We start from the raw sequence: 26,588 nt of genomic DNA on the forward strand, positions 1-26,588 counted from the left end.
TGTATGTACATTTTCCTTGTTTCACTATACACTATATACTATTAGCTTTCAAATACACGCAACTGAAATTGTTATATGGTTGATCGTATTCATAGTTATTTAATAAACGTCTGAAAAATGTTAGAAGAAATTGCACTTCATGTTCGTATAATTAATTCAAATTACGGTCTTTCGAATTTTCGCGCGCTTTTCTAATCAATGTCGATACATTACCATAGTGTCGGTAAAAATCCATGTAAATGGTGCCATCTAGCAGTAAAAATAGGAACTATTCGAGGACAAACTTGGGCGTTTTCCCGGTGGTGCGCTGATCGCAGGTAGGAATTTTAATTCGGTTTATTCACCGCTAGATGGCTATTAATTCGAATTATATTTAAACATTTTTTATATAATTTATATTATATAATGCAGTATGTAAGTTTAACCTAATAATGCTATCCCTATAAAAATTTCTATTATCTGACTCGTGATCATATACGTGGAAATACATTTAAATATGCGCGCGATTACCGCATGATTATAGATGGCAGTTGTAACCTATCAATATACTTTTGGAGGGATAACGCAATCCAATATGGCGACTATTGGTGTTGTGCGTTTGTGAATGTCAGGGTGCAGACCGGTGTTTAAGAGACAAATAATTGTGGTTAGTAAATCAAGTACGTGTTTTGCGTGAACGTTGAATTGACTAGAATTTCATTACTACTCGCGAACGGTAGTTCTGAAATTAGAGATAATGTCGAAGACGGATGAAAATCCAGATGCAGGGGACACAGGAGAGAATTCGAATGGATCATCGGCGGAGACCACGTCGTCCCGTGGTGGTGACTTTGAAACGAAACTTGAAACCGATCGAAGTAAGCGATTCGATTATTTACTGAAACAGACTGAAATATTTTCCCATTTTATGACTAACAATCAGAAGGACAAAGCTGGAAGTCCTTTGAAAGTCAAAGCTGGCAGGCCCAGGAAGCAACCGGCAGAAGCTCCAGTGAAACCAGATATTGTTGATCACAGGCACCGTAAGACAGAACAAGAAGAGGACGAAGAATTATTAGCAGAAAGTAATGCCAATGTAGCAACTACTACACGTTTTGAATCGTCACCACATTACATCAAATCTGGTGAATTACGAGATTATCAAATACGTGGTTTAAATTGGATGATATCCTTGTATGAACACGGTATCAACGGTATCTTGGCAGACGAGATGGGTCTTGGTAAAACTTTGCAGACAATTTCTTTGCTCGGTTATATGAAACATTTCAGAAGCATTCCTGGTCCACATATAGTTATTGTTCCAAAGTCAACTTTGGCTAATTGGATGAATGAATTTAAAAAATGGTGTCCCACCCTGAGAGCAGTCTGCCTCATTGGAGATGCAGAAACTAGAAATACCTTTATCAGAGAAGTCATGATGCCTGGGGAATGGGATGTTTGTGTAACATCGTACGAAATGGTCATAAAAGAAAAATCAGTATTCAAGAAGTTTAACTGGCGTTACATGGTAATTGATGAAGCTCATAGGATAAAGAATGAGAAATCAAAGTTATCGGAGATTTTACGAGAATTTAAAACCGCTAATCGTCTGTTATTAACTGGAACACCACTGCAGAATAATCTGCACGAACTGTGGTCCTTGCTCAATTTTCTATTGCCAGATGTATTCAATAGTTCCGACGATTTCGACTCTTGGTTCAATACTAATAGTTTCTTAGGTGATAATTCATTGGTTGAGAGACTACACGCAGTTCTCCGACCGTTTCTTTTAAGACGTTTGAAATCCGAAGTCGAAAAAGGACTGAAACCAAAAAAAGAAATCAAAGTTTACATTGGTCTTAGCAAAATGCAAAGAGAGTGGTACACTAAAGTACTCATGAAAGACATAGACATAGTTAACGGCGCCGGAAAAATTGAGAAAATGAGATTACAAAATATTTTGATGCAGTTGCGCAAATGTTGCAACCATCCTTATTTGTTCGATGGGGCGGAACCTGGACCCCCTTACACGACCGACGAACATCTCGTCTATAATTGTGGCAAGATGGTGATATTGGATAAATTGTTACCAAAATTGCAACAACAAGAATCACGGGTACTTATATTCAGTCAAATGACGAGAATGTTGGATATTTTAGAAGATTACTGCCACTGGAGATGTTTTCAATACTGTCGTTTGGATGGTAATACAGCACACGAGGACAGGCAGCGTCAAATTAATGAATACAACGCACCAGGAAGCGAGAAATTCATTTTTATGTTGTCGACGCGTGCTGGGGGTTTAGGTATAAATTTAGCAACAGCTGATGTAGTTATAATTTATGACTCTGACTGGAATCCGCAAATGGATCTCCAAGCTATGGATCGAGCTCATCGTATAGGCCAACAAAAACAAGTCCGTGTATTCAGGTTTATCACAGAAAATACTGTTGAAGAAAAGATTGTAGAGCGCGCGGAAGTTAAACTGCGTTTAGACAAATTAGTTATTCAACAAGGACGATTAGTCGATGCGAAGCAAACAGCACTGAACAAGGATGAAATGCTAAACATGATCAGGCATGGCGCGAACGAAGTGTTTGCATCGAAAGATAGCGCTATCACGGATGAAGACATAGATACCATTCTACAAAAAGGTGAAGCGAAAACTGAGGAGATGAAGCAGAAGCTCGAAAGCTTGGGCGAATCGTCTCTGCGTAACTTCACTGTAGATGCACCCACGGATTCGGTATATCAATTCGAAGGTGAGGACTACCGCGAAAAACAAAAGATTCTCGGGCTTGGTAATTGGATAGAACCGCCTAAACGAGAGCGTAAAGCCAACTACGCGGTCGACGCTTACTTCAGGGAAGCTCTCAGAGTATCAGAACCAAAAGCTCCAAAGGCACCTAGGCCTCCGAAGCAGCCAATAGTTCAGGACTTTCAATTCTTCCCGCCACGATTATTCGAGTTGCTCGATCAAGAAATCTATTACTTCCGTCAAACCGTAGGATACAAAGTTCCGAAAAATCCGGAACTTGGATCCGATGCAGCGAGAATTCAAAAAGAGGAACAGCGTAAAATAGACGAGGCTCAACCATTGTCCGATGAGGAAATCGCGGAGAAGGAGAAACTGCTCACTCGAGGTTTCACGAATTGGACCAAGAGAGATTTCAATCAGTTCATAAAGGCGAACGAGAAGTACGGTCGTGACGATATCGAAAATATTGCAAAGGAGGTGGAAGGAAAGACGCCTGAGGAGGTGATGGAGTATTCAGCCGTTTTCTGGGAACGTTGCCACGAGTTGCAAGACATCGACAGGGTGATGGCTCAAATTGAGCGCGGAGAGGCGAAGATACAGAGACGAGCTGGAATTAAAAAAGCTCTAGACGCCAAGATGGCCAGGTACCGTGCTCCGTTTCATCAATTGAGGATAGCCTACGGAACAAACAAGGGAAAAAATTATACCGAGGAGGAGGATCGGTTCCTCGTTTGCATGTTACACAAACTAGGCTTCGACAAGGAGAACGTTTACGAGGAGCTTCGCGCCACAGTCAGATCAGCTCCCCAATTTCGTTTCGATTGGTTCGTAAAATCGCGTACGGCTTTAGAATTGCAGCGACGATGCAATACCTTGATCACGTTGATAGAACGCGAGAATCAAGAACTCGAGGAACGGGAGAGACAAGAAAGGCGAAAGAAGGGCGGTAGTATCGGTGCGAAACCAGCATCTAAACGGAAACAAGAGAATCTACCGGCGCCACAGGATAAGCCACGAAAAAAGAAAAAATAAGAGTCAAATTGTGAAAAGTTTTTCGACTGTTCTTTTATAGAGCACGGACTTAACTACAATAATTCTCTTTATCTGTCCATCATTTATTTTCCTCTGAAACATTAAGGCAGGGTTCTGGTATGTTGGATGATAAATTGGAGGATTTTTAAAAACTACTTTGAAAACAAGATCATACTATTTAAATTATAATTGAAAAAAATATTGAGTGGTAATCTCTTATTCTTAACAATTATTAGAATTGATTTCTCATCTGAACAAACCAGAACCCTGCCTTAATAGTACCATTGTTAAAGTTCAAGTGAACGGTATCCGTCATAGCTTTGCTCTTATTCCGTTTTCTCCAATCTACATTTTTCTATACGATTATTAACAGGCCTTACTCGACATTTTTCAAACAAAAGATCAACAATAGATAGAGGAACTTATTTATTGCTGGCAACGGACGTAACCAAATTGCAATGGTTTTATAAGGTTTTGTAACGTAACATCAAACAACAGCGTTTTATATTTACATACACAACGTGATTCATTCAAATGTGTAAACGAATATACTTTAGAGACTGTGTAGAATTGAAAAATTGAAAATGTAAGAATTGAAGGTCGCTTATGTTGTCGTAAATGGAACTTTGCAAAAGTGGAGTTCAGTCTCGTTTCGGATTTTATTTTTTAATTCTAATTATACCTTGTGCCCTCGAAATACGCCCACCCATCTCACAATCAAACTACAGATACAGATCCTTTGAAATATGTTTTATCTATAGATTAAAAGAAATCGCCTGGTACAAGTGTACGTCCGAGTAACTCCTCTTGGTATTCCTGAAATTAAATGAAAACGAACCGATTGATATATTATACTTCATTATTAATCATTACGAAAATGTTACACTCGCCTGTCATATGTATGTACTACACACGATACAAACGTACCTTGATTTAATTTTACACGAGAATACTTGTAATGCAATATTACGTGAACGACATTATTTATTTGTTACGATTTCAAAGGCATTGTAATTCGTTTTACGAATAAAACACCGTATGCCGTAACATATGAAACATCTATGTATATTGGTGTTTTACTGTGGTGGTACAAAATCAACTAGCCGTTGAAACTGAAGGTCATTAAAAAGGGGCTATCCCCCCTACATCGTATGGTTGTTAACATAATATAAAAGTCGTACCTAATGTGATATACAGTTAGGAAAATGGCCTTGAGTGGCCAATTGATATTGTGCCAACTGTATTGATTATTACCCTCATACGAAATCTCATAGAAGTGGGAGAAATGCGTGAAAAGAAAAAGGTTTTCCAACGAAAATGAATCCATGTTCTTTTTGTATAGTTATATTTATTGAATTTCGGAATCCTTACCCATAAGCAAGGAAAAAATATAAATGGGAATACTTGTTCCTAAATCGAGTCTTAGCGCACAATTATTAGTAATAACGATACATATATATTAAATACATAAATAGCGAATGTATTGCTTGATAGTTTAGAAACAAAACGATGTTCAAAATTAAGTCGATTATTAAATGGGTACTCGATGGACAATAGGTATCCGTAATTTTTATAAAATGCATATTACATGCACAAATAATAAATACTCGATACAATACAGATCGTACATTTTCAAAAGATTTTCACCCCCCTCCCCTTGTACAGAGATTTAAAAAAAGTAATCGCATACACATCGTCGTATGTACTTAGACGCATAAAACATAACTCTAAGCTAACATCCTTTCTACCAGGACTTCTACTTACTCTTCATTCTCATTAATAGTGTGCTTAGGTACTATTCACATAGAAATAAAAATTTATTACTCATACCAAAAAAATATATATGTATAAAAACAGTGAATTGTTAACAAACAATTCTAGTTTCGTATAAATTATACAATTATCGTGGCAAAACTTACAACAGTCCAATTAAAGAGAAAACCATTCGTTTATTATGTCAACAAAATTTATAATTATTAACCAAGGTAGCGATTTTTTTTTTTTAGCTCAATACAATGATTAACTATAATTATAATCAATTACAATTTTGAAAATATTTTAATTGATATAATTATTGTATTATCTTATGAATATTCTAAGAAAACAGATGATATTATAAAAAATTAAGTAACTATAACACACTTACAAGTAAAAAGGTATTCACAAATGTGTGGTCATAATAGCTCGTAAATTCGTACTATTTGATTCGTTTTTTTTTTTATATATATAAAAAATTGCGAAAGTATCTTGTACAACGCGGAAATACGAGTATAGAAACAAAAATAGTTAACATTTGTTTGACGTCTTTATGCATTTTGCGTGTCTGATTTTTACATTGCGTACATTAATATCATGGAAAATGAAAAATCTGTGTATGAGAAAGTAAAATACGACTATTTTTGCAATTTTGTTGAATCACTTTGTAAGGCCCCGGAGTTCGCTAATATCATCACGGGATATAATATTCTAATTACATACTTTGTATTTGGTGTTATCATACTTCAATGTTACCTAAATTAATGTTATTTTTTAATTACAAGAAAATTCCATTTAAACGAATGTCGATTTCTTTTAGAATCACTTAATTAGGAAGATCATTTTATCATCGGTGAAATATTACTAAATGGATTCAATATTTATGTCATGTTCTAAATAATAAAAAAAAAAATAAACCACAGAACTATGGTTTTAAACAATAATAATTAGACTTTGATTTTCATATAAAAGAAGATATATGTATATAAATATATCTTAATAAATTTAAGTTTTATATGATATTAATAACACACTTTTATGAAATTACACATAATGATCATAGGTGCAGTCAATATTGCTGATCAAAATACACATATATGTTAGATTAAAGGATGTACAGAAAATTCGCAGGAAACTAAAGTACTCCACTTCATGGTGATTACTTATTCTCTACTATTTTTTTCATATTTTTATTTATTTTTAATATTTCTATCTTATTCTATTACACATACTTTCGGAAATCTTAGAGCAACAATGTTCCGTCTGAGATTAATTGGCAGTAGAATACATTTAGTTTACAGCGAATACAGTGTTGTTCATGTTATAATTATAATTATTAAAAATAATATGACTCATTTATAGTTCATATAATCATCTATGGCAAGGATTGGCCCAACTGAAAATCATTATAATGTATTCACAAATTTGTTTCTTTTATTAAGCAAATCCAATTGCTAAACCGAAAGACTATAAACAAATATATTAACAGTACATTGTATCCTTCATAAAATAATATAAAAAAAGAATGTAAATGAAATTCAACAATACCAGTGACCGAATAATACAACAATGGGCCTAAATAAAATATGATAATACAAAATTTATATTTTCATATAATTACACATCTTGCATCAATGATAGTCAGTGTTTAGTCATGACAATTTGGTGTTTCTATTGATTCATTGTCAAAACACGCACTCCACCATAATTGTTGAGTGTACATCACTCAACGTGTTAGTATCCTAATACATATTTTAATGATTACATCTGCCTACACTTTAAAGTTTGCAATAATAGCAATAACAATAGTAATACTGGTAAATTATATGGCGCGGTAAGCAAATTTTATTCCGCTCAGATATCTAGTACATGTATGCGTGTGTGCATGTGAATATATATGTATACACACACATACACACACCTACACTAATATATTTTTTGCCTACCTAATACATCTACTAAAATTCATTATCCGAAACCTACAATTCGATAATAATTTGTATACTAAAAGATTTAGTATGCGCACAGTTTACTTCAATTACAGAGACAATGTTTACCTTTACAATCAACACTGTATTGTTTGATGAACTCTAATTATATTATAGTTCGTTATTACTGGTTATGCTTGGAATGGTATTCATTTTGAATTTCGTGACGTTTTCAAGTAAATGTGCACATAAAAATTCCTAAAGTTTTTGTTGTATTTAGTGTTTTTTTTTTAGCGCATTTGCAAGAAATTGTTTCTCTCGCAAGGATATATCACTTATTATCTTAACGTCCTTAAATGCAACATCATTAGATACATGGTAAGAGAAAAAGGGAGAGGGATCTTCACTTGGTTTCGATAATGTTTGAAAATAATCAACTGAGTTTTCTACTCTAATAGTATAAAATATACAATCCTAAACTACTTGAACAGATATTAGCACGTGTTCATTGACTTAATAATAACAGTAATGTAACAATCGTACAGTACTCACTAATAAAAAAAAAAAAAAAAAAAACGTAATGAGACACACAATATGCTTAATAAATTAAAACAAAAATGCATGTTATTTTGACACCGAAGGAGTGCATGGGTAAAAATGCAAAGTATAATTATTTATATGAAGTCGAGAAAAGTAAGTTTTAAGTTAAAAGTCGAGTTTACATTAGTCACATTTTATGTTGCAAATGAATTCCGTATGAAAACATGGTAATGCAAACGTTATATTCTTATAAAGACAATAAATAGAAATTCATTTTCTATAGGTATTTACAAATAAAATATAAAATAAAATTTTAAAATATGAACAAAAATAAATTGCCTTCGGGATTTGTTCATTTGACCATTTACAATTTTATCATTTACAAATTATCCAAATAATGGATACATTATCTTTGTGACCATTGTACGCTCGACAGAAAACTAAAACAAAATTCAATAGTAAATTAAATAGTATACATTAAACAGGTACTTATACTGCGATGTAGTACTCGCAAACTGTACCGTCGTCAGAACAAATTTCTATGATTTCGTATTGTAAACGGTACACTGCGCGATTGCGGTTTCCAATGCTACAAATCTCTTGCATTAGATCACATAAATATAATATCACGCATAAAAAAGAATAATAAAAAGATATCTCTAAAATTGATAATAGTGACTGGATGAGACAAATTTAACTGAAAAGGAACAAAAAGTTAATGCTGCGTACGTAAGAATTCAACACCCTGTCCGTATTCCTCTATAAGCAAGAAGAGAGTCTAAGTAAAAGCTTTATCTTAAATCAGATGCCTCCAAGGGGGTGGATCGGGGGGTGGAGGCAAAGGGACTGGTTACGGCCGGGAATGACCTCGTCTCCTGCCACCTTCATTGCCATCCTCCTCTTCGCCACCCCTTCTCACTTCGGTATAGCGTTCACCTTTTACGCTCACAATCTTGTTATCGAGATAACGCACTAACTTTTTCGGTTCTGTTTTCGGAGCGACTGGACGATGCTCACGCGAATCATCATCCCTATCGACGTAACTGTATCGTGCAATGATACGTGATTTCAGTTCCTCGTCGTTCACTCTGGCCTTGTTGCGAGCGTTCGGCTGTCACAAGATAATTAAGCTATTTTATGTCGTTTAACTTATGATTGATAATTAACCGTTTCACTACTGTAAGAATCTATGCGCGTGCATATGTAGAGTTGGACAGTGATTACTTTTCTAATAATTACTCACAGTTATCAGATAAATCAATAATCATAAACATACATTTATAATCAATAATTTGTAATCTTTAAAAGTTAATCATAATCATTAATTATATTTTGCACGACACTGATGTGTATTTGATAGATCGTTATTTTTTTTAATTTGAAATTTTGTAATCATTGCAGGTATTACTTTTTTTTTTTTTAATTGATGCCATTCTGGGGAGGAAAAATAATTTAATTTAAATGATATAATACTTACAGTTAAAAATGTAGGATTACTGACAATGCTCTGCCCTGCTTCCTGTCGATGAAGCGCAAGCTGAGCTGCCTTTGCTATATCTCCACCAGCAACTGCTAAACAGTGTCTGGCCTCTGCCAGACTTGCTGCTGGAAACATTTCTTGCAAAAGTGCTACTTGATGCCAAAATGATTCCTAATGAAACAAAGAAATTAGTTTTTTAGCAAGTTAGCAAATTAAATTTTTTCTTAAAATGTGAAATAGATGATAAATTGTAAAATGAAAAAAAAACTTACTTCTGAGGAGTATTCTCCACTAGAATCACTCCCAGCATCACTTGTTTCTGAGAGATGATGAACTCTCATACTTTGGGTACCAGGAGGTAATAATGCAGTCAAACTAATATGACTTAAAGGATCATGAGGCTGACAATTTTCAGTTTCTTTACTTTCTTGTCGTAATTTACTTTCGACATCCAATAGCCACTTGGATACTGCTTCCTTTTCAATCTTTGAAAACTCAGGAAGACAAGCTGAGACCATTTCACACAATCCATCAACATCCAAATCATCCTCAAGAGCATTTTCTTCTACCATACTCACTACATAACTCAGGACAATATCATCTATTAAACTGAACAAAAAAATATTTTTTTTATTACAGAAAGACAAGATAAAACTACATGTATTTAAATTCAACGTATTGCACATTACTACAAATAATATAGACCATCTCAATTTTGTTACCTTAATTGGGCAGTAGGCACTTCCTTTCTCACAAAACTAAATAAGGACTTTTTCACCAACTCTTCTTTTTCATCCATTGTTCGATTCATCCTGGAATCATTACGTTCAAGCAACTTATTTAAAAATCTAGTTTTACCAGAATATTTTCTAGACAGTGAAATATTGCAGCCAATATCAACAAGATCGTTTATAGTATACAATTAACAATGGTTAAAATTACTAACAGATAACACTGTTATAGATAAAAGTGTAAATATTAAAAAACTCATGTAGAAACAAATGAACATTTTCACGAAGCATGGAAAAACTTTATATATACATTTCAATCGCGTTTAATCGCGGCATCGAACTGATCCGAACAGTTCGCTAAATATATGTTCACCGACAATGAATATTCTGATACAAGCGAGCTCGAATCGTTTAATTTACAGACTAACACATTAACGTGTGTCGACGAATCGAAAGTAATCAATGGGTCCGTCAGTATCGAAACTTTGTTTCAATAATTTTAGTTTTGAGTTACTCGCGGTTCAGTGATTTGCTTTCCAGTTAGGTTAAGAGAAATAAGGCAAAACGGAAAACAAAGAGCTCGTAGCGAAATCACATCGAACAAAGAATTTGCATCGGGGTCTTGGGTCTGTGCGAGAAGAGAGAAAAAAATTATTTCTTCTACCGCGTTGAAAAGTAAAAAATGTATGAGAAAAAGGGTGGCCAGGAGAAATGGAAAAAGGACAAGGAGAAATTGACAGGAAAGGTGGTAGTAGCAGCGCCGGTCAACTCCAATTCTCAGGATTTCCATTCGCCCGTGAAAATGGAAGGACACCGCGAATTAACATTGATATATTCCGTCATAAAAACGCAGACGAGTACGAACCTGATCTTATTCACTCGCTCGAAGCCCCCGGACCGTAGTTAAGACTGAAAACTGAAAATTTCGTATACAAACAACGTTCCTCGATTTGACAGTTCGGTAAGGGGAGGGGTGATGATAATGTGGCGCCATCACAGTTCGCGACCTACTTCGGGATCAAATCAGCAATTTCTGCAATGAGAATTTTAGTAATGAAAGTATATACCTATATACATGTTGTTTAGAGATGAATGAACTCTTACACGAAATAAAATAACACTCAACGTTCATAGCAAATTAAAAAATATATACTTCTTTGTACCACAAGTATAATACATATATTGCATTACAAAAAAATGAACATAGAAATTTCATTTATATTGGCACGGTTATATCGACAATTTTCTATTAAAATTAGAGAGGCACGAAATGATGTTTAGTTGTATTTTAAATATCAATCCATAAAGTAACCCAAAGCAGCTTAACCTCTGTTTATTTCGATGAAATTGAAGAACTAATTTAATTTATGTATCATTTAAAGTACAACATTTTTTTAAGTTCACATACAAGTTCATCTCAAGTTCATCGATTAATTGTTTTTTATTAATACTGTTATAGATGTTAGAACTCGAATATTAGCATAAAATGAAATGCAAAATAAAATATGATGAAATATTCGTATTATATATACACTCTAGAAGTGTATGTATAATTTGAATGTGGAACGTTTGGAAGGAATGAAACTAGAAGATTGATATGCAAGTGACAAGAAAATGATACTAAATGAATAATGTATGAAAGCAAAATACAATGAAATTAAAAAGTGAGGTTAGAAAGAGTTTGTTTCTCTTTTGAGAATTTATATATGTTTACTTATAGCCGTTCATTTTGAGACTCCAAGTCAGTAGCTTCCAAACTTTTTCAAAGGAGCCTTATTAAATAGAAAACAATGTTTGTGTCTAATATGTATAGATAAAGAATTTGTATTACATTTAATTTAATTAATTAAAACACGAAACATGAGAAATATACTTTTAGTTATTAAACTACGATAATCAATATTTCATACCAATTTACATTTATCTGCATTACAATTTTTTTATATTCTTGTGGTACAATTCGTAATATTTTACTAATACAAGATATATCAAAGTACGTTTTTTTTATTTCGCTTACGTATTTTGAAAACAAATTATAACAAACATTTTTTTCACTATAACTCCATTTTAGGTCGATCAATTTTTACTTTCTTAATACAAAAACTTGTAAAGTTAGAATGTTAGATTACTAATAGTTCTATAGATACACGTATCTTTTATAGGACATGTATTGAAGAATACAAGTAATAATTTTGCTACACATTGTTATAGCAATTTATTTATAAGACATAATTTCACATGTTACAATTTACACATACTGCCCAATCATGCACGTATTTTTACATTAAACATAATTTCGCAGATATCTTCGATTTAGTATGTATCATATACATAATTACTTCAATATAATGCGTACTTACAATATTAAACAGAAAATTCTGTGCAGATTTTTTCTAAAAATAAAATTTATAGAATAATCTAAAAACCTAAAATTGGAATAACAATAAAAAGTACGATGATTATGAATCCTCAATTTACGTTTCAACGGATCGATTTGGCAATCTTATCTAATAATAATGAATGGTTACGTATGACTAACGTATAAATGCATTGCTTTTTCATCGATTTATTAGCGAAATCAGACATCTACTTAGCTTGTAATATGCATATGTATATAGAAGGAATATAATGCCAGAATAAACAATCTTTTACACAGCACAAATTATGAAATAAAGATTATTGGAAGTTGTTTAACATGATTCACAATTACTAATTTTGTACTGGGTCTTGATAAATTATACTGCAAGAACTGATAGTAATTCAACAGGTACATTAACTTTTCTTTTAAAAAACGAGACAAATTAATAATTTAAATTAAAAGTCACATTGTTAAACTTGATTAGCCATATTTAACATCCAAATCTATCTTTGAATAATAAGATTAGAGCAATATGGAGGAGTAGTTCGATTTGTTAAAAAAAATTATAATTAAAATAGGAGAAGTCATATATCATGTAGAAGCTTCTCGAGTCACACAATAAACCTGGTTATAGGTACTTTGTATATAACAAATATATACAATGAATCATTTTGTATAATTTAATAATTCCCATTTGAATCGTAATGACGTAATGATTCATATGGAAATATTAATTTCGAACAGTGAACTTTATGAAGACATTCGAAAGATATATATTACCGCTACGATTCGCACAGTAAATGGTAAAAATAATTTTACTGTTTAATTACGTATACTCTATTTACACAGTCAACGAAATATTTGTCATACTTTTCTGAGAACAAATTATAACATAGAGTTTCAATTCACTATGTATTGTATTCTATGTTTCAACCGATCGGAAACAAATAAAATTAAAACAACATACATACAAAAAATAATTGGTAATAATAGTTTACACATAACAATATCACAAAAGTTGTGTATACCATGTGTATGTATACTGCATTACCTTAATAATCCTTAAAAAAAAATTAAAGCATCGACATTGTTATGTTCGTTCTCGCCTTTCATCAAACGCTCCAATATTAAATAAATTTCTTTCAGATTCATTGAATGATCATCTTACTAAACAGGTTTCTTTTCTTTTGAAGATTGTTCCTTTTCAACTTCACATTTTTCACCATCTTCAATCTCAATCGAACTATAATCTCTGGATTCTTCTTTACTATCTTTATTTGAGGCAGTTTCCGTTTCCTCGACTATATCTTGTTCTTGGTCTAAAAAGTCTGTAGGTACAAATTCCATTTGATCTTCACTATCATTTATATCAGGTGGTTCAGGAATTTCGCAGAAAATTTCCCTTTCGCCGTCTGTGGTTTCATTGCCACCTGGATCGTCATCTTCGTGTAAACTCATTAGCTTGTCGAAATTTGAGGGAGTCGAACTGTCCTCGTTATTTTCAGAAAATATCGTAGGGCTAAGAGGTATATCTAACGGTTCCATCTTAACTGCAATAGTAGGCGATGTTGGTGTGACTGGTCGTTGTAAGCGTATCTTTGTAAAGGGTTTTGGTTCGATGGGGTCTGAATGTTGTCGCTTTTGCGCACGTTTCGGACTAGATGGTGTAGTAACTCCGGAAGTGGAAGCTTTTTCTTTGGTCTCTGAAGTGGCTCGAGGAACTACTGGTTGAGTTACTAATGGTTTCGACTGCGGAATAAGCAGTGGCGGCTTTGGATTCTGGAAAATGAAAAACATAATTCGTCAAACGAATACCGATGAATTTTGTAACGGTCATTTCAAGAATAAAACGTGTCTTTCACCTGCGAAGAAGGATTGGGCCCAGCTAATCCTTTCACTTGCAACGCTTCAGCCGCATTTAACAGTTGCGGCAATTTATCGTGAGGAACGTTAACTTCGCCACGGTACATAAATTTGACTAGCGCTTCGACTTCCCAGAATTTAAGGTCCTTCATTAAAATAATTGGATGCTGACATGGATTTTCACGTAACAACTCCGCGAGGTAATCACTACACGACGACAATATCATTTTGTGACATTTTAACGAACGGCCTTCACAGGCCAAGGTAACGTCAACAAACTGCTCGGAATCTAACAAAGATGGAAAACTGTTTTGCATGTTACTGTGATAACTGTTCCATCTTAGACAAACCTGAAATACAACCAATGTACATTTAAATTAGTGATATAGAAATGAAGACATGAATAATATTTGTAAATATTTGATTTCTGTTTAATAGACTGATACCTCTGTAGGTTGTTGATGTACGATATTATGAGGTAACGATTGGCTGGCTTGCCGAGGAGGCATTTTAATAGTTGTTGGTGCGACTTGCTTTACTTTTAGAGGTATCGTTTTTAACACAAGAGTCTTTGGTTGGCGTTGCTGTTGCTGCTGTTGTTGTTGTGAAGAAGGAGCTGGCGCAATGTTCCGAATGTGAGGTCTCACCAGGGACTGTGCAGCTATCCTAATGGTCTTCCCACCTGTATTAGACTGAGATGGTGATTGTAATACTGCAAAATAAATCATTTTTGCTACTTTTTATATAAATGTCAACAACAAAGCTCATAAGATTTTAATACTAGCAAAGATTAAGTATTGTTTTTTCTCTATGTTCCTCATTATAGTGATTCTCCAGAGGATATTGAACAGGAGTCCTAATAATACAAGAGAAAAATCTCTTTAGTTAGGGAATTCAACATCTTTAAACTCAAACTACTTGTTAATCAACGCAGAATATATTTTATTTTATCACTCTAATCATCAATTATGTTTTAGGTCTCTTGTTTAGATTGGGCGGAACCAAGTAGTGATCTGTGAAAAAGAATTTGGAAAACGCTGTGCTATATCATTACCGTGATAACGACTGCCAATGAGTCTGCCACCGTGATGTACCCTAAGATGCCGATGAAGGTTCGTCGTACCGCACTGTCGTGGGTTCGCGCCACCTCTGACTACGACCGCCCCGCAGATACGGCATTGTGCACGCAAAGGATCATTTGCGCACAAGTCGAAGTGTGCCCAAACCGCGCTAGGATTGGTCATAGCTCGAAGGCTACGTGCATGGGAACGAACGCGTGGCGTGGCTCCCCCATGACGGCTGACTGACGACGGTGACGACGAGGGTGACGGCATATCCCCTCCCTCGAAGTAGCAGTCCTCCTCGTCTTCTGGTTCCTGCTTCATCGTGACGTCCTCGAATCTGACACCCTCCACGGTATCTTCACTGGCAGACGCGATCCTGTCTCGACCTTTGGCACGTTTCTCCTTCAGGAAATGGCGGGTAGTCAGTTTCAAGGTGTCCTTGCAGGCCACCAGTACAAGCCGACCCGCCGTCGCGGCCGTCGTGCTTCGTCTCTGTCGCGTTGCTTTATAGTCGGATCTTACGCCGATAGTGTTTTCCGTTTCTTCTGCAGACTGTACTCTCTGCGGGACGAAAACGCGCATTCTCAGATACCAACACAGTCCCATTCGTTTTAGATTTAGTTATGAAAATATTAGGTCATGCCACAAGCAATATCGTCTCCTACGTTACTATAAAAAAAAACATATTTTTCGCATCTTGACAACGTATTTATCGAAACTTCGGTTTATGTCGTTAAAAGTCTGTAGCGTGCGATCAAAGCAGTTAAATTGATACTTTTCATTCACAAGTTAAATTTTATAGCGAGTGAAAGCAAAAAGAACCATTTGCGGCATCTTGTATGAGTTTCAGAAAGACAGTACAGCAACAGGTAGTGTTAAAATCATTTGCGGGGTGCATGATGATCATGGTTTAAATTTGCGAAAGTTTCAGAAATTTTTTCAAAATTTCAAAATGATGATTTTGACCTTACCAATGAAGCAATGAGTCTGGTCAACCGTTAGCATTCGATATTGAGACATTAAAGAGTTCATTCGGGACAAAACTTCATCTAACTACCGAAAGATGGAGAAAGGTTATAGAAATGAGATAGTTAATACGTTTATGATTAAAAATAAACATAAATTTAAGTTAGCGTTGGAACCAACATTATTTATGGGATGACCTAATATATTCCACGTGGTTCTAAATATACGTAGAAGATATTCTACATAAATCGCAATTAAATCCACATCGATATGAATTTGAGAACCACTCATGGCTGCAATGATCGTTTTTCAGTATAACGGTCCTAAAAGTTGGCATTCATAAAAAGCGCTAACGATAACCGTCTGGCGAGTAGATAAAATACGTAGACATGTTCGCAACTATCTTTCTCCTCTCTTTGTATCGTCCTATTACTCTATCTTCTTTCAACACGTCGTACCGTCATCCGACAGACGACGCACGGATAATACGTATTAACGATTTATCCGATGAGAACGCAACGATAGTCGTTCGCACATCATTGCATCTGAGTAGATCGATATTACAGTCAGAAGTCAAAGCCATGAAAGGTGAACAACGAAGTATAGAAGATATATTTCCCTAAATTCATCGAGCGTAATCGTGAACGGTCCAAAAAAACATCTATGAAAAGTTGTACGTTCTACACCTTTTGCAAAGCTTGTCTTTCTTCTCTTCACCCTCCTCTTCGTTGTTACTACATTTCCCCTCTCTTTTTCCCCACCCAAGGACTGACGTTTTCCGTCGCACTTTTTTTCTCACGCGGGCGCATACTCCAAACACGTACACAGGGCCGACAATAGTGTCACCACGGCCCCGTTGCGATTTCCAATTTTGGCGCCACTTTTTAAGCCATGTTTCAAATTAAAAACAAGTGACACCTGAGCCTTTAAGTTTCGAGTAACATGTATCAAATACGTTACAAAAACATATAGGTGAATGATAATATTACATTATGGGACAAGTTTCCGAAAAGCGTAAATAATTCTGTTAAAAATTAGCTTTACTCGTTTTTAAACTAGAAAAGCTTGTGAATAATTTTAGCAGAGTCTACCTTAGCAAAATTTATGGTTATTTATGATCGAATATGATAATTATGGTTTCATTATTGATTTCTGGAGTTCTCTTCCCACCTTGCATAATTGACAATTAAATTAATGATTCATTCTCAATGTTACATTAATCTTCTCAATAATAAGTTGCGATACTACGGTAGAATAACCATTAATTTAGTCAGCGATTGTCAAAGGTGACTAACAATTCATTTAATTAACCTAAACTTCAAGTAATCTGATAATTTATTATTATTTAATAAGAATACAGTAACATCACAGAAATTGAACGATTAAATGTCAATAGTTATGTGTGATTTACGATCAATTTAAATGTCAATCATCGTGAGTGGTTTACGATTAATTCAATCATCGCGAGCAATTACTTTCGACGGCAAAACTTTTAATTACATCGAACCCCTTCGTGCTCGTATGTAGATGAAGTTGATTATTTTTTTGTTAAAAAACGTCGACATGTTTCGTCACAAATTCAATGCGATAACAAAAAAAAAAGAAGAAATTTAATTTAAATTGTTTAATCATAACGGTTTTGTCATTTTACTAAAAAATAGCACTGAAAAATGCTTATCTGTGTACTACGTTTAAAAAAAAATGTTGAAAAGAAAACAATACACAGCTAATATTATTAGCGTAGACGTTACTCGTCATTTGGTGAAATTAGAATACAAACTTTCTAAATCTTCAATCTTATCTCCATTACTATTGCTCTATTAATGGATCTACAGTGGGTGCAGAAAGTATTCGTACACCGATCAATTTCCAAAAAAACTATGTAAAATTGTAATTTACTAACATATTTTTTATAAACAATGACATTCTACGTATTCTCGAAAATCTCTAGAATAGATAGATTACAAAAAAAAAATAGCTATTTATGTAAGTTGGGAAATTAACAAAAAGAAAACAATTAATCGATAAAAATATTGAAGCAATAAGTATTCGCACAATTGTTTAATTTTTAAAACTTCTTTAAAAAAAAAAAAGAAATTTACATTAATTTATGAGTATATAATATTTCCTTCGTGGGATTTCCTTTTGATTTTATAATTATTGTAACTCTTCTAAGCATCAAACTAACTAAATTATTAGTTAGAAGTTAATAAGAAATGGGATCTTTTTCCATTTCTCTATTAGAGCCATTTTTAAAAGTACTTTACTGGAAATTTGATGTTTTCTAATTCGTACGGAGCAATAAACTAATGTGTTCATGTTATAAACTCTACTGTAAATGGTTCGTCATAAGAATCGTACAAATACTTATTGCTTCTATACTTTTACCCAATTTTCGCATTTTTTTGTTAATTTCACAAATTATATTAACTAGAAAATGTTGTTTGGACTATATCTATCTTAGAGATTTCCGAGAATATGTAAAATATAATTGATTATAAAAAAAGAAGTTAAGAAACTACAATTTCACACAAAAGTTTTTTGGGAAATTGATCGGTGTACGAATACATTCTACACCCACTGTAAATACATGACCAGTCTCAACCTGACGGACATTACAATGTACCTATACGCGAAGTCTAATCGTTATCAAATTTTGTTATTCTTTTGTTGTTATGTCGTTTTGCATAAGTATAGTTTTGATTATGTATTAGCATAGCAACTTATCATATTAACTTGTATCGTATATTCATAAAATACTCAATCAATTAATAAGAATATAAATTCATAAATAATGAAAACGATAGTACGAGTACGAAGGATTTAATTAGTCGATAAGAATTAGGCGATTCAATCGGGCAATGCGGCGAATCGTTCGGTACCACGTAAAGCCGGCCCTGACACGGCACACGCACACATATACACACATCTCTCTGTTCTTACTCAGTCACTCCCTCTCCTTCGTGCCTCCCCGAAGATCTCGGTCGAGCGACCGGCTATAAAATGGCAACCGTTGCGACCGAGCACGATATCGAGTGGCACACGCCACAGATACGTCGTCGTTCTCTACTGTACCTCTTGTCTTTTACGTTCCGTTTCTCTGTTCCTCTCTCTTTGTTCTCTCTCACGGTGTGTCACTTAACTCGATACAGTCTTTCGATTCGCGGCTACGAACCGGTTCGTTTTTCGTACAGTGTCTCCCGACAGAGAGCCGTTGTTCCGACAAACCACGAGCGGACAATTGATCGACCCTTCGACGAGAGCGGATTTCTCGGAGTGATATTCGAAATTCACGTAGGAATTGGCCACCGGTCTCTACCTGGGTTCGGTTACTCTCGACAAACAGCCGGACACGAAACCAAACACTGTATTCCTATCGCGTATCCCAGTGTGCATAACGTTCCACAACTACCGGTAACAGATTCGGTCGTTCGTCTATCAACGACACTGGAATCGCCTAAATTTTCGTACTTTTCTCTATCGTGGTGCGTCTCCGACGTACGAGATTACTCATCACGAGCCTGAGAGATCGCCGAACGCGAATAACGACGAGTGGAAACGCGTTTATTTATCCTCGATCGGAGAGAGCAGTCGCCGCTTAAGAACGGAACGTTTTTTCTCACGACGCGTTTTGACGGTCCTCGTCTACGAGTAGCGGAACGATTTTCCCCGAAGCCGAACCCGGGAGTGACTAAAATCGAAATCGGTGGACGAACAGGGGCGCGTCAGGACGCGCATGTGCGACGGCGCTGCCGGTCGTCAACGTATATTATCCGTGCCGTGTTTCGTGTTGCTATCGCGTGCGCGTTCCCGGGGTCTCTCGTTCGCTAAGGAATTACTAACCGACCTGATCACGTTCGACTCGGGCTCGACCGCCGTGAATTCTCATCGATCGGGAACCGCTTCCTACGGCTCCCTTTTTTTTTTCGCGCGCATCTTTAAGATGTCCGCCATATTGGAAACGGGACGCAAGTACGCAATTATAAAGTGTCGCGCGTTTAATCGTCTTCGCATCTTCGAGTTCGAATACGATTGTTTGTTGACGAGTCGATTCCCGTTCAAGTTTCCCGGGTGGAAGCTGGGACGTGTTACGTTTCGATCGCCAGAATCGCGTGCGATTATTCTCTGTGATGTTTATTTTTTGGTATCGAGGGGGAATTCCCGTCCAGAGGCATGATTTTTCGAATTTTTGTTTCGGAAAAACCGCAAGGTCTTTTGCAATGCGGTTTTGTTTCTATATATTGCTACATGTTTTATGTATTAGGTGTAGCAATTGATTCTGTGAATCTATATTTAATCATTTGTAACTCTAAACAGGTTTGTAACTCTAAACTTGCTCGTCATTTTGGTAGATTAACATACCAAACTTTCTGTATCGTTAAGACTTACGAATGAATTTGTCAACATCGATACTTGATTGAAACAATATTTAAACGACTTTAATTTGAAGTATAATAAAAAGAAGTATCGAATTTTGCAACACAGGGGAAGTATCTAGAATCGCGATAAGAGGCAGAAAAAAAGAGGTATGTGTCTTTGGGCGCCATATTATAATGATGTCTTTATAAATATACAAATTTAATTCTTTATGTGTATATTATTTGTAAATAATGTTTTTCTCAATTAATGATCCTATGAAACTGTTTCCTCTGGAGAATCATTTAATAGTTTTCATTGACATTTTATGAGTTAATACACAATAATTTATTCGTACAAATTTTATATATATTTTATATAAATTATATATACATATGTATTATGTACGTATATATATATATATATATATATATATACATTATATATACATTATATATGTATACATATATATACAGATGTATTATATACGTATATAATGTATGTATATATATATATATAACAAAATTAAAACATTTTTATGGTACAAAATATACATTAATTTTTTATGGTATTAGAATTATTAAAATTGTAACCTTTAAAAATTTTTAAACAATTACAACTTACCTTTCCTGGCTGATGCTCGCGTCTTTGGTCTTATTCCTTTTTGTTCAGATACATTATCATTTTCTTTGAGGATATGTTGTGGTATAGCAGGATTTCTGTCCCCTTCTATGTCTATGAAATAATGTCACTTAGAGACCACAGCACAAGTTAAGTTGCTTTCAAAATGGAAAAAAATGAGCTCACTTGTTAATACACAAGGTTTGCCAAGAGCCAAGTAACGTTTCCTGGCAACCTGGGCAGCTTCAAAATCAGGTTTATGGTTATGATCCATAAGCACTCTTGGTTTTGTGCAGGATGGTGTTGTGCTGAGGCTACCTCTGCAATGCATTGTTCTGCCAACACATCTCCATCTGATATTGTATGGATGTTTCTTGTGCAGGGTGTACATGTAACCATGATGAATCAATTTTGGGCCTCCTTTATTTGAAAGTACAACCTGCAACATACATTAACATAGACGAACATAATCTTATTAATTAAATCCTTATTCATAAAGTAATTCGAGAACTTCCTACTCAAATGAGATATATTCATATTTGAAACTTACACCACGCATATCAAATATTAAATAGTAATCCTACTGTATTAAATGTTGTGTATAAACTTTTAACATTAATCCTATATTTTGATTGAACATGTATTGTTAAATAGAGATCAAATAGTAAGTAACGTATATGATTCTTTGGCTTGTACCTCGGCTACGTTTGGATCATTATCGCCAGGACTTTCGATCGATATAGTGGATGACGTAGATGCTCCTTGGTTCACTATCTTATCTTCGTTGAACGCACTTCTCATACGATTCGACATCTTAATATTTATTTCTTTAAGTTTTTTGAATTGTTAATACTGTCAGTTTCAGCGACGCATCTTGGACCTACAAAGTTAGCGTTATTAAAAATATTTACGTGCTTCTGAAAACAACAGCTATTGTCCGGAACTGAAAAGGATTATCCTAAAAGAAACGCGGGTCTTATGGGTTAAAATTTGGACCTCTCTTTATTAGCGTCATCTGTTCGCCGCTGTTGAATTTACATTCCTTCCTGATACGCACTACTAAACAGTAGCGGATCCAGACTATCGGGACCCGTAGCCTAACTACTTTGAGCAGTTCTTTTCTTTTCTGAAATATTGTATGAAATAAATATTTCATACTTATATTATATTACAGTAATAAAAATATCTCGAATACTAAAAACCGTTTTCATTGACAATCATGATTTTTCGTTTGAAAACGATAATTACATTTTCTTATACTTTAATTGAGTTCATTGAATTCAATCGTAACATCTGTACATTCTGAATATAAGTATATAGTTGAGACGTGATATGAACAATAAACTGTTTGGGACTGGAAAATGATTATCTCTAAACTGCTCTTTATATCTAACTGAATAGTGATTTTATTTACTATTTCAAGGGTAGTTTGCGCGCCTGTAACATAAATATCAGCTGACAAAAAAGAAATACGTGTGTAATATTCTTAACGCTCTTTTTGTCTAAAAGTTTTCATTCAATTTGACGTGTTTCTAATGAGATAATGTTTGCTGTAAGAAACTTCATTGAAATTGTGTGCTGCGACAATGACAAAGTTAAGAACCACTGGATCAGAGATACACACAATTTGCGGATATTGAACGATATACCGACGCCACGATTTTCGTAATTGCATCTGTCTGCTCGGCTTCTATTACTGTGAAATCGCTTAAACGTCTCCGTACCTATGTAGAGTCCAAAAATAGCACGGTACGGAGAGATGAACAGCGACCTATAGAACCAAAGAAATCGTGCGTGCTAGAAATTTCAACGGGCTCGATATTCCGTTGCGGAAGAATTTTTTCTGCTGTAATTTTCTGCTTTCCCTTTAACTTTTTCTTTTTTTATCGTTTACGCGAAACACGAACAGTCCATGGCAAAACAAGGTATACATAAAATATTAATCTAACCCAATATCGATTTCGAGAAACGAAAATTTCTCTATAATAAACAGTTTACGATCATTTTCCAAACTTGATTTTCCGGTAATATCGGACTCGGAAATTGGTACATTTTTATCACAAATACCCAGACATTTGCATCTATGGAATTCATATATTTGAAAAGAAAGATTTTAATTCACAATTTTTAATTCGTAATACAGCTTTGGATTTATGAATTTAATTCATACACCTTTTGTACTTTATACATACAATTTATACATTTCTTGAATTCCGAGTTACAATGGAAATCATAATATGAAATAGTGGAAGATAGAAAGGGAACTACTGTTTTGATAATAAATATACATGGAGATATGTGTGTCAAGCAACGCCACTGTTAGTCTTCATGTATATATTTTTGGTCTAATTTACATTAACATGTTAATTAACGTGTTCATAGACAAGGTGTGTGTGTATATACAACCTAAGAATGATTATTTTGTAGTTTTAAACAAGTTATCATTTATTTATGTCTCGAGCCTGTTTATGATCTCCTCCGGAACTTATAAATGTTACAGTGAATTAACTGCATTTACATAAAATGGAATTCGTTAATTATTAGTCCATAAAAATATTCTTTTGTACTTTAATTTCCAATAAATTTTTGTATATGTTAATTTAGTAAATCTATTGTATTGTTTATGAATTCTGAGGGCGACTAAAACAAAGAGTCTTGAGATAATAAAATTATTATTTTTAATGTGTTAATTATTATTATTATTATTATTACTGTGTTGTGTATGAGGCCTGAAGATATTGGTTCTTTGTTCATAGATCCTTCAATTTGTTGAATTATCTTATTATTATTATTATAATTATTATAAAAATTCACGGATCTGTGAATAATGAACAATATCAAGCAAAAAATGAACGATATACATACATGCATGCAATACTACAATAAAAATAATAGAAATATATACAATTTTTTGGCGGTTTTTTTTTTAATGAGATGCAATGTTTTGCGGACTTTAAATATAGAGGTCCTTAGATCGGTGCCTAAAAGAGATAAAAAAAATTCCCATCTAAAATAAAAAAACGGCAAATTGAAAATAGTAGGTAAATCGTGTAGTCGTCAATACTTAATACTAAATACTTAAATGCTATACTTCTGTAAATTACGAATTTATAACACATGTATCTGTCGATCGATTATAATTTCCCTTTTGTATTTTGTTTTCGAAGCGAGTGTTAACTTTGCGATATAACTTAAAATTACATGTTTTCCGAACAATAACTTTAAAAACGTGTAACAAAGGATTGAAATAACAGTTTTAAACAATCTAAAACTACTAATTCATTTCTTTGATTCTACTTCTAGTTTCGTTACAGTAAAATGTTTCATCGATTCTCGTACGTGTCATTGTTTATCCGATCCAAAATCGACCGTAGAAAATAGAAAATAATAATACTCACGTGTTATCGACACGTAATTTTATCGGCAAAACTTGCAGGAACGACCAATATACGTAGTTATGTCTGTATACAGATAAAATACAACTTAAGAAAGAAAGGAGGGGAAAGAATCTCGAGCGTAACCACGAATGACAATTCTCGATCTTGATCGAGATGTATCGATATCCAGTGCCACTCGTACGAGTAACGAACAGGTTATAGCCGTTTTCGTTGGAACTGCTGAATGGTCAACAAAAATGGCGAAACGTTGATGATCTGGTCTTGCGCAATAAACACCACTGCCCGAGCGAGGAATATGGCACCGGACAAGCGCAATCAATGAATGGCACTATGGCACTGTGTTATAGAACCAGGGCCGGTTTTACATACGTCTAAACGTGGGGTGCTTCCTAAAGGTGTTATCTCACAAAGAAAAAACGAAAAGTTTTCTTTTATATTAACACAATTTCTTCCATCATTCAGTTGAAAAATATTTCCTCACAAATCGCGCATCATTTGTTGTAATTTGATTTACTTGTTAATTATTATTACTTTCCTTTATGTATTTAGATTCCTATGCTAGTTATTGTTTAATTGATCTATCAAATATGTTTCGAAATCTTAAACGTTAATGTACATCTAGCTACGTATACATATAGGAATTAATTTAAATTTATGACATAATAATGTTAAGGTTCATTGCAAAGTAATTAAAAACTGGAAAGATAGGTCAGTTTCGACGTTACTACGTAAAATCGAGATTTTGAATTGTTTTCAAAACATATTACGATATTCTAATAGTTAATTAACTAATTGCAAGTATTAATCTATTTGCATTTCGACATCTGCGCTTCCACGGGGATGGAAATGGCACTTTCATTTAACGATGAACAAACTGAACCCGTCTCCCAACCTTTGGTTTGTCGTATTTATACCGTAAAATTGTCCTCCGTATTAAAAGATTACGTGTAATGATACGATGGTGTAAGGTTGTGACGATGTAAAATTGTAATGATGACATGTAATGATGTATTAAAAGATTACTTGTTTTAATAAACCAAAATTAAATGAAAAACGTATCTTATTTATTTGAATCCACTCCCACCATACATAGTTTTTTCTTATTCCTTTATTTGCAACGATCAGAGTATGACGGTGGCCATCAGTAAACAAAAATTTTGTTTACTAGTAGATTATTAATATGGATTATTATTAAGGTATTAAATTATTTGACCGCATTTATGCGCGTTGGTTCTTTCTTGAGAAGCATCGGACTATCCATTAAATTATTTTAAATAAATTAATTTCTTTTCAAATATATTAATACTGAATTTAGTATCAGTGGCGCCATCGGTGGTAAAACACCCAAGTTTGTAGTGAGAATTGTTCCCCTGTTTCTCTTAGATGGCGCCATTAACTAAAGGATACAAAAAATTAAGTGTAAAACAATTTTAATTTACAAAATAGTAATTTTAGAATTAAATGATTGCTTAGCACATAAATTTATGTGCTTTTACGGTACTTTTTTAATAAAATTAGTTAATGGCGTCAACTAGCAGTAGAAAAAGGAACTACTTGAGGACAAACTTGGGCATTTTCCCGATAGAGGCGCTGACTAAACTTCGAAAATAGTTCAGATTTTCGTCAATAGAGACGCTGAATGTCGGAATTTTAGTTCTAGCTTCACCGCTAGATGGCGATACCCTAGTTTTTCACAAAATTGCACCAAAAAGAAATTGGAACAACTTATATTCCTTCCTCCATAACACTTATTAGAAC

General features: G+C 34.2%; 3 protein-coding genes across 6 annotated transcripts; 1 reads left to right on the forward strand and 2 right to left on the reverse strand.

Annotated features, from left to right (window-relative positions):
* The first annotated feature begins 568 nt into the window (after positions 1-568).
* On the forward strand, positions 569-5,389 carry LOC128888535 (chromatin-remodeling complex ATPase chain Iswi). The gene has a single exon (XM_054145490.1). It carries the CDS (start codon positions 737-739, stop codon positions 3,767-3,769), a length of 3,033 nt encoding a protein of 1,010 aa, XP_054001465.1. The 5' UTR covers positions 569-736; the 3' UTR covers positions 3,770-5,389.
* Positions 5,390-6,881: 1,492 nt separating this feature from the next.
* On the reverse strand, positions 6,882-11,200 carry LOC128888615 (CUE domain-containing protein 2-B). The gene is made up of 5 exons (XM_054145653.1): positions 11,069-11,200; positions 10,195-10,284; positions 9,745-10,081; positions 9,470-9,643; positions 6,882-9,103 (listed from the first exon to the last, which is right to left on the reverse strand). Exons 2-5 carry the CDS (start codon positions 10,281-10,283, stop codon positions 8,843-8,845), a joined length of 861 nt encoding a protein of 286 aa, XP_054001628.1. The 5' UTR covers position 10,284; positions 11,069-11,200; the 3' UTR covers positions 6,882-8,842.
* A 1,169-nt stretch (positions 11,201-12,369) lies between these two features.
* LOC128888562 (protein tramtrack, beta isoform-like) lies at positions 12,370-24,963 on the reverse strand. 4 transcript variants are annotated; one of them, XM_054145536.1, is made up of 7 exons: positions 24,831-24,963; positions 22,129-22,558; positions 21,619-21,871; positions 21,436-21,546; positions 14,872-15,137; positions 14,425-14,775; positions 12,406-14,341 (listed from the first exon to the last, which is right to left on the reverse strand). In XM_054145536.1, exons 2-7 carry the CDS (start codon positions 22,243-22,245, stop codon positions 13,730-13,732), a joined length of 1,710 nt encoding a protein of 569 aa, XP_054001511.1. In that variant the 5' UTR covers positions 22,246-22,558; positions 24,831-24,963; the 3' UTR covers positions 12,406-13,729. The 4 variants fall into 4 exon arrangements, with proteins under 4 accessions (XP_054001513.1, XP_054001514.1, XP_054001511.1 ...); XM_054145537.1 differs by having other exon boundaries at positions 22,129-22,312; positions 24,831-24,960; XM_054145538.1 differs by lacking the exons at positions 21,436-21,546; positions 21,619-21,871; positions 22,129-22,558; positions 24,831-24,963 and adding exons at positions 15,480-16,050; positions 19,531-21,235 and having other exon boundaries at positions 12,370-14,341.
* Between the last annotated feature and the right edge of the window lie 1,625 nt (positions 24,964-26,588).

This window comes from Hylaeus anthracinus, unplaced genomic scaffold (genome assembly GCF_026225885.1).
Source record: "Hylaeus anthracinus isolate JK02 unplaced genomic scaffold, UHH_iyHylAnth1.0_haploid 11994, whole genome shotgun sequence".
Lineage (NCBI taxonomy): Eukaryota > Metazoa > Arthropoda > Insecta > Hymenoptera > Colletidae > Hylaeus > Hylaeus anthracinus.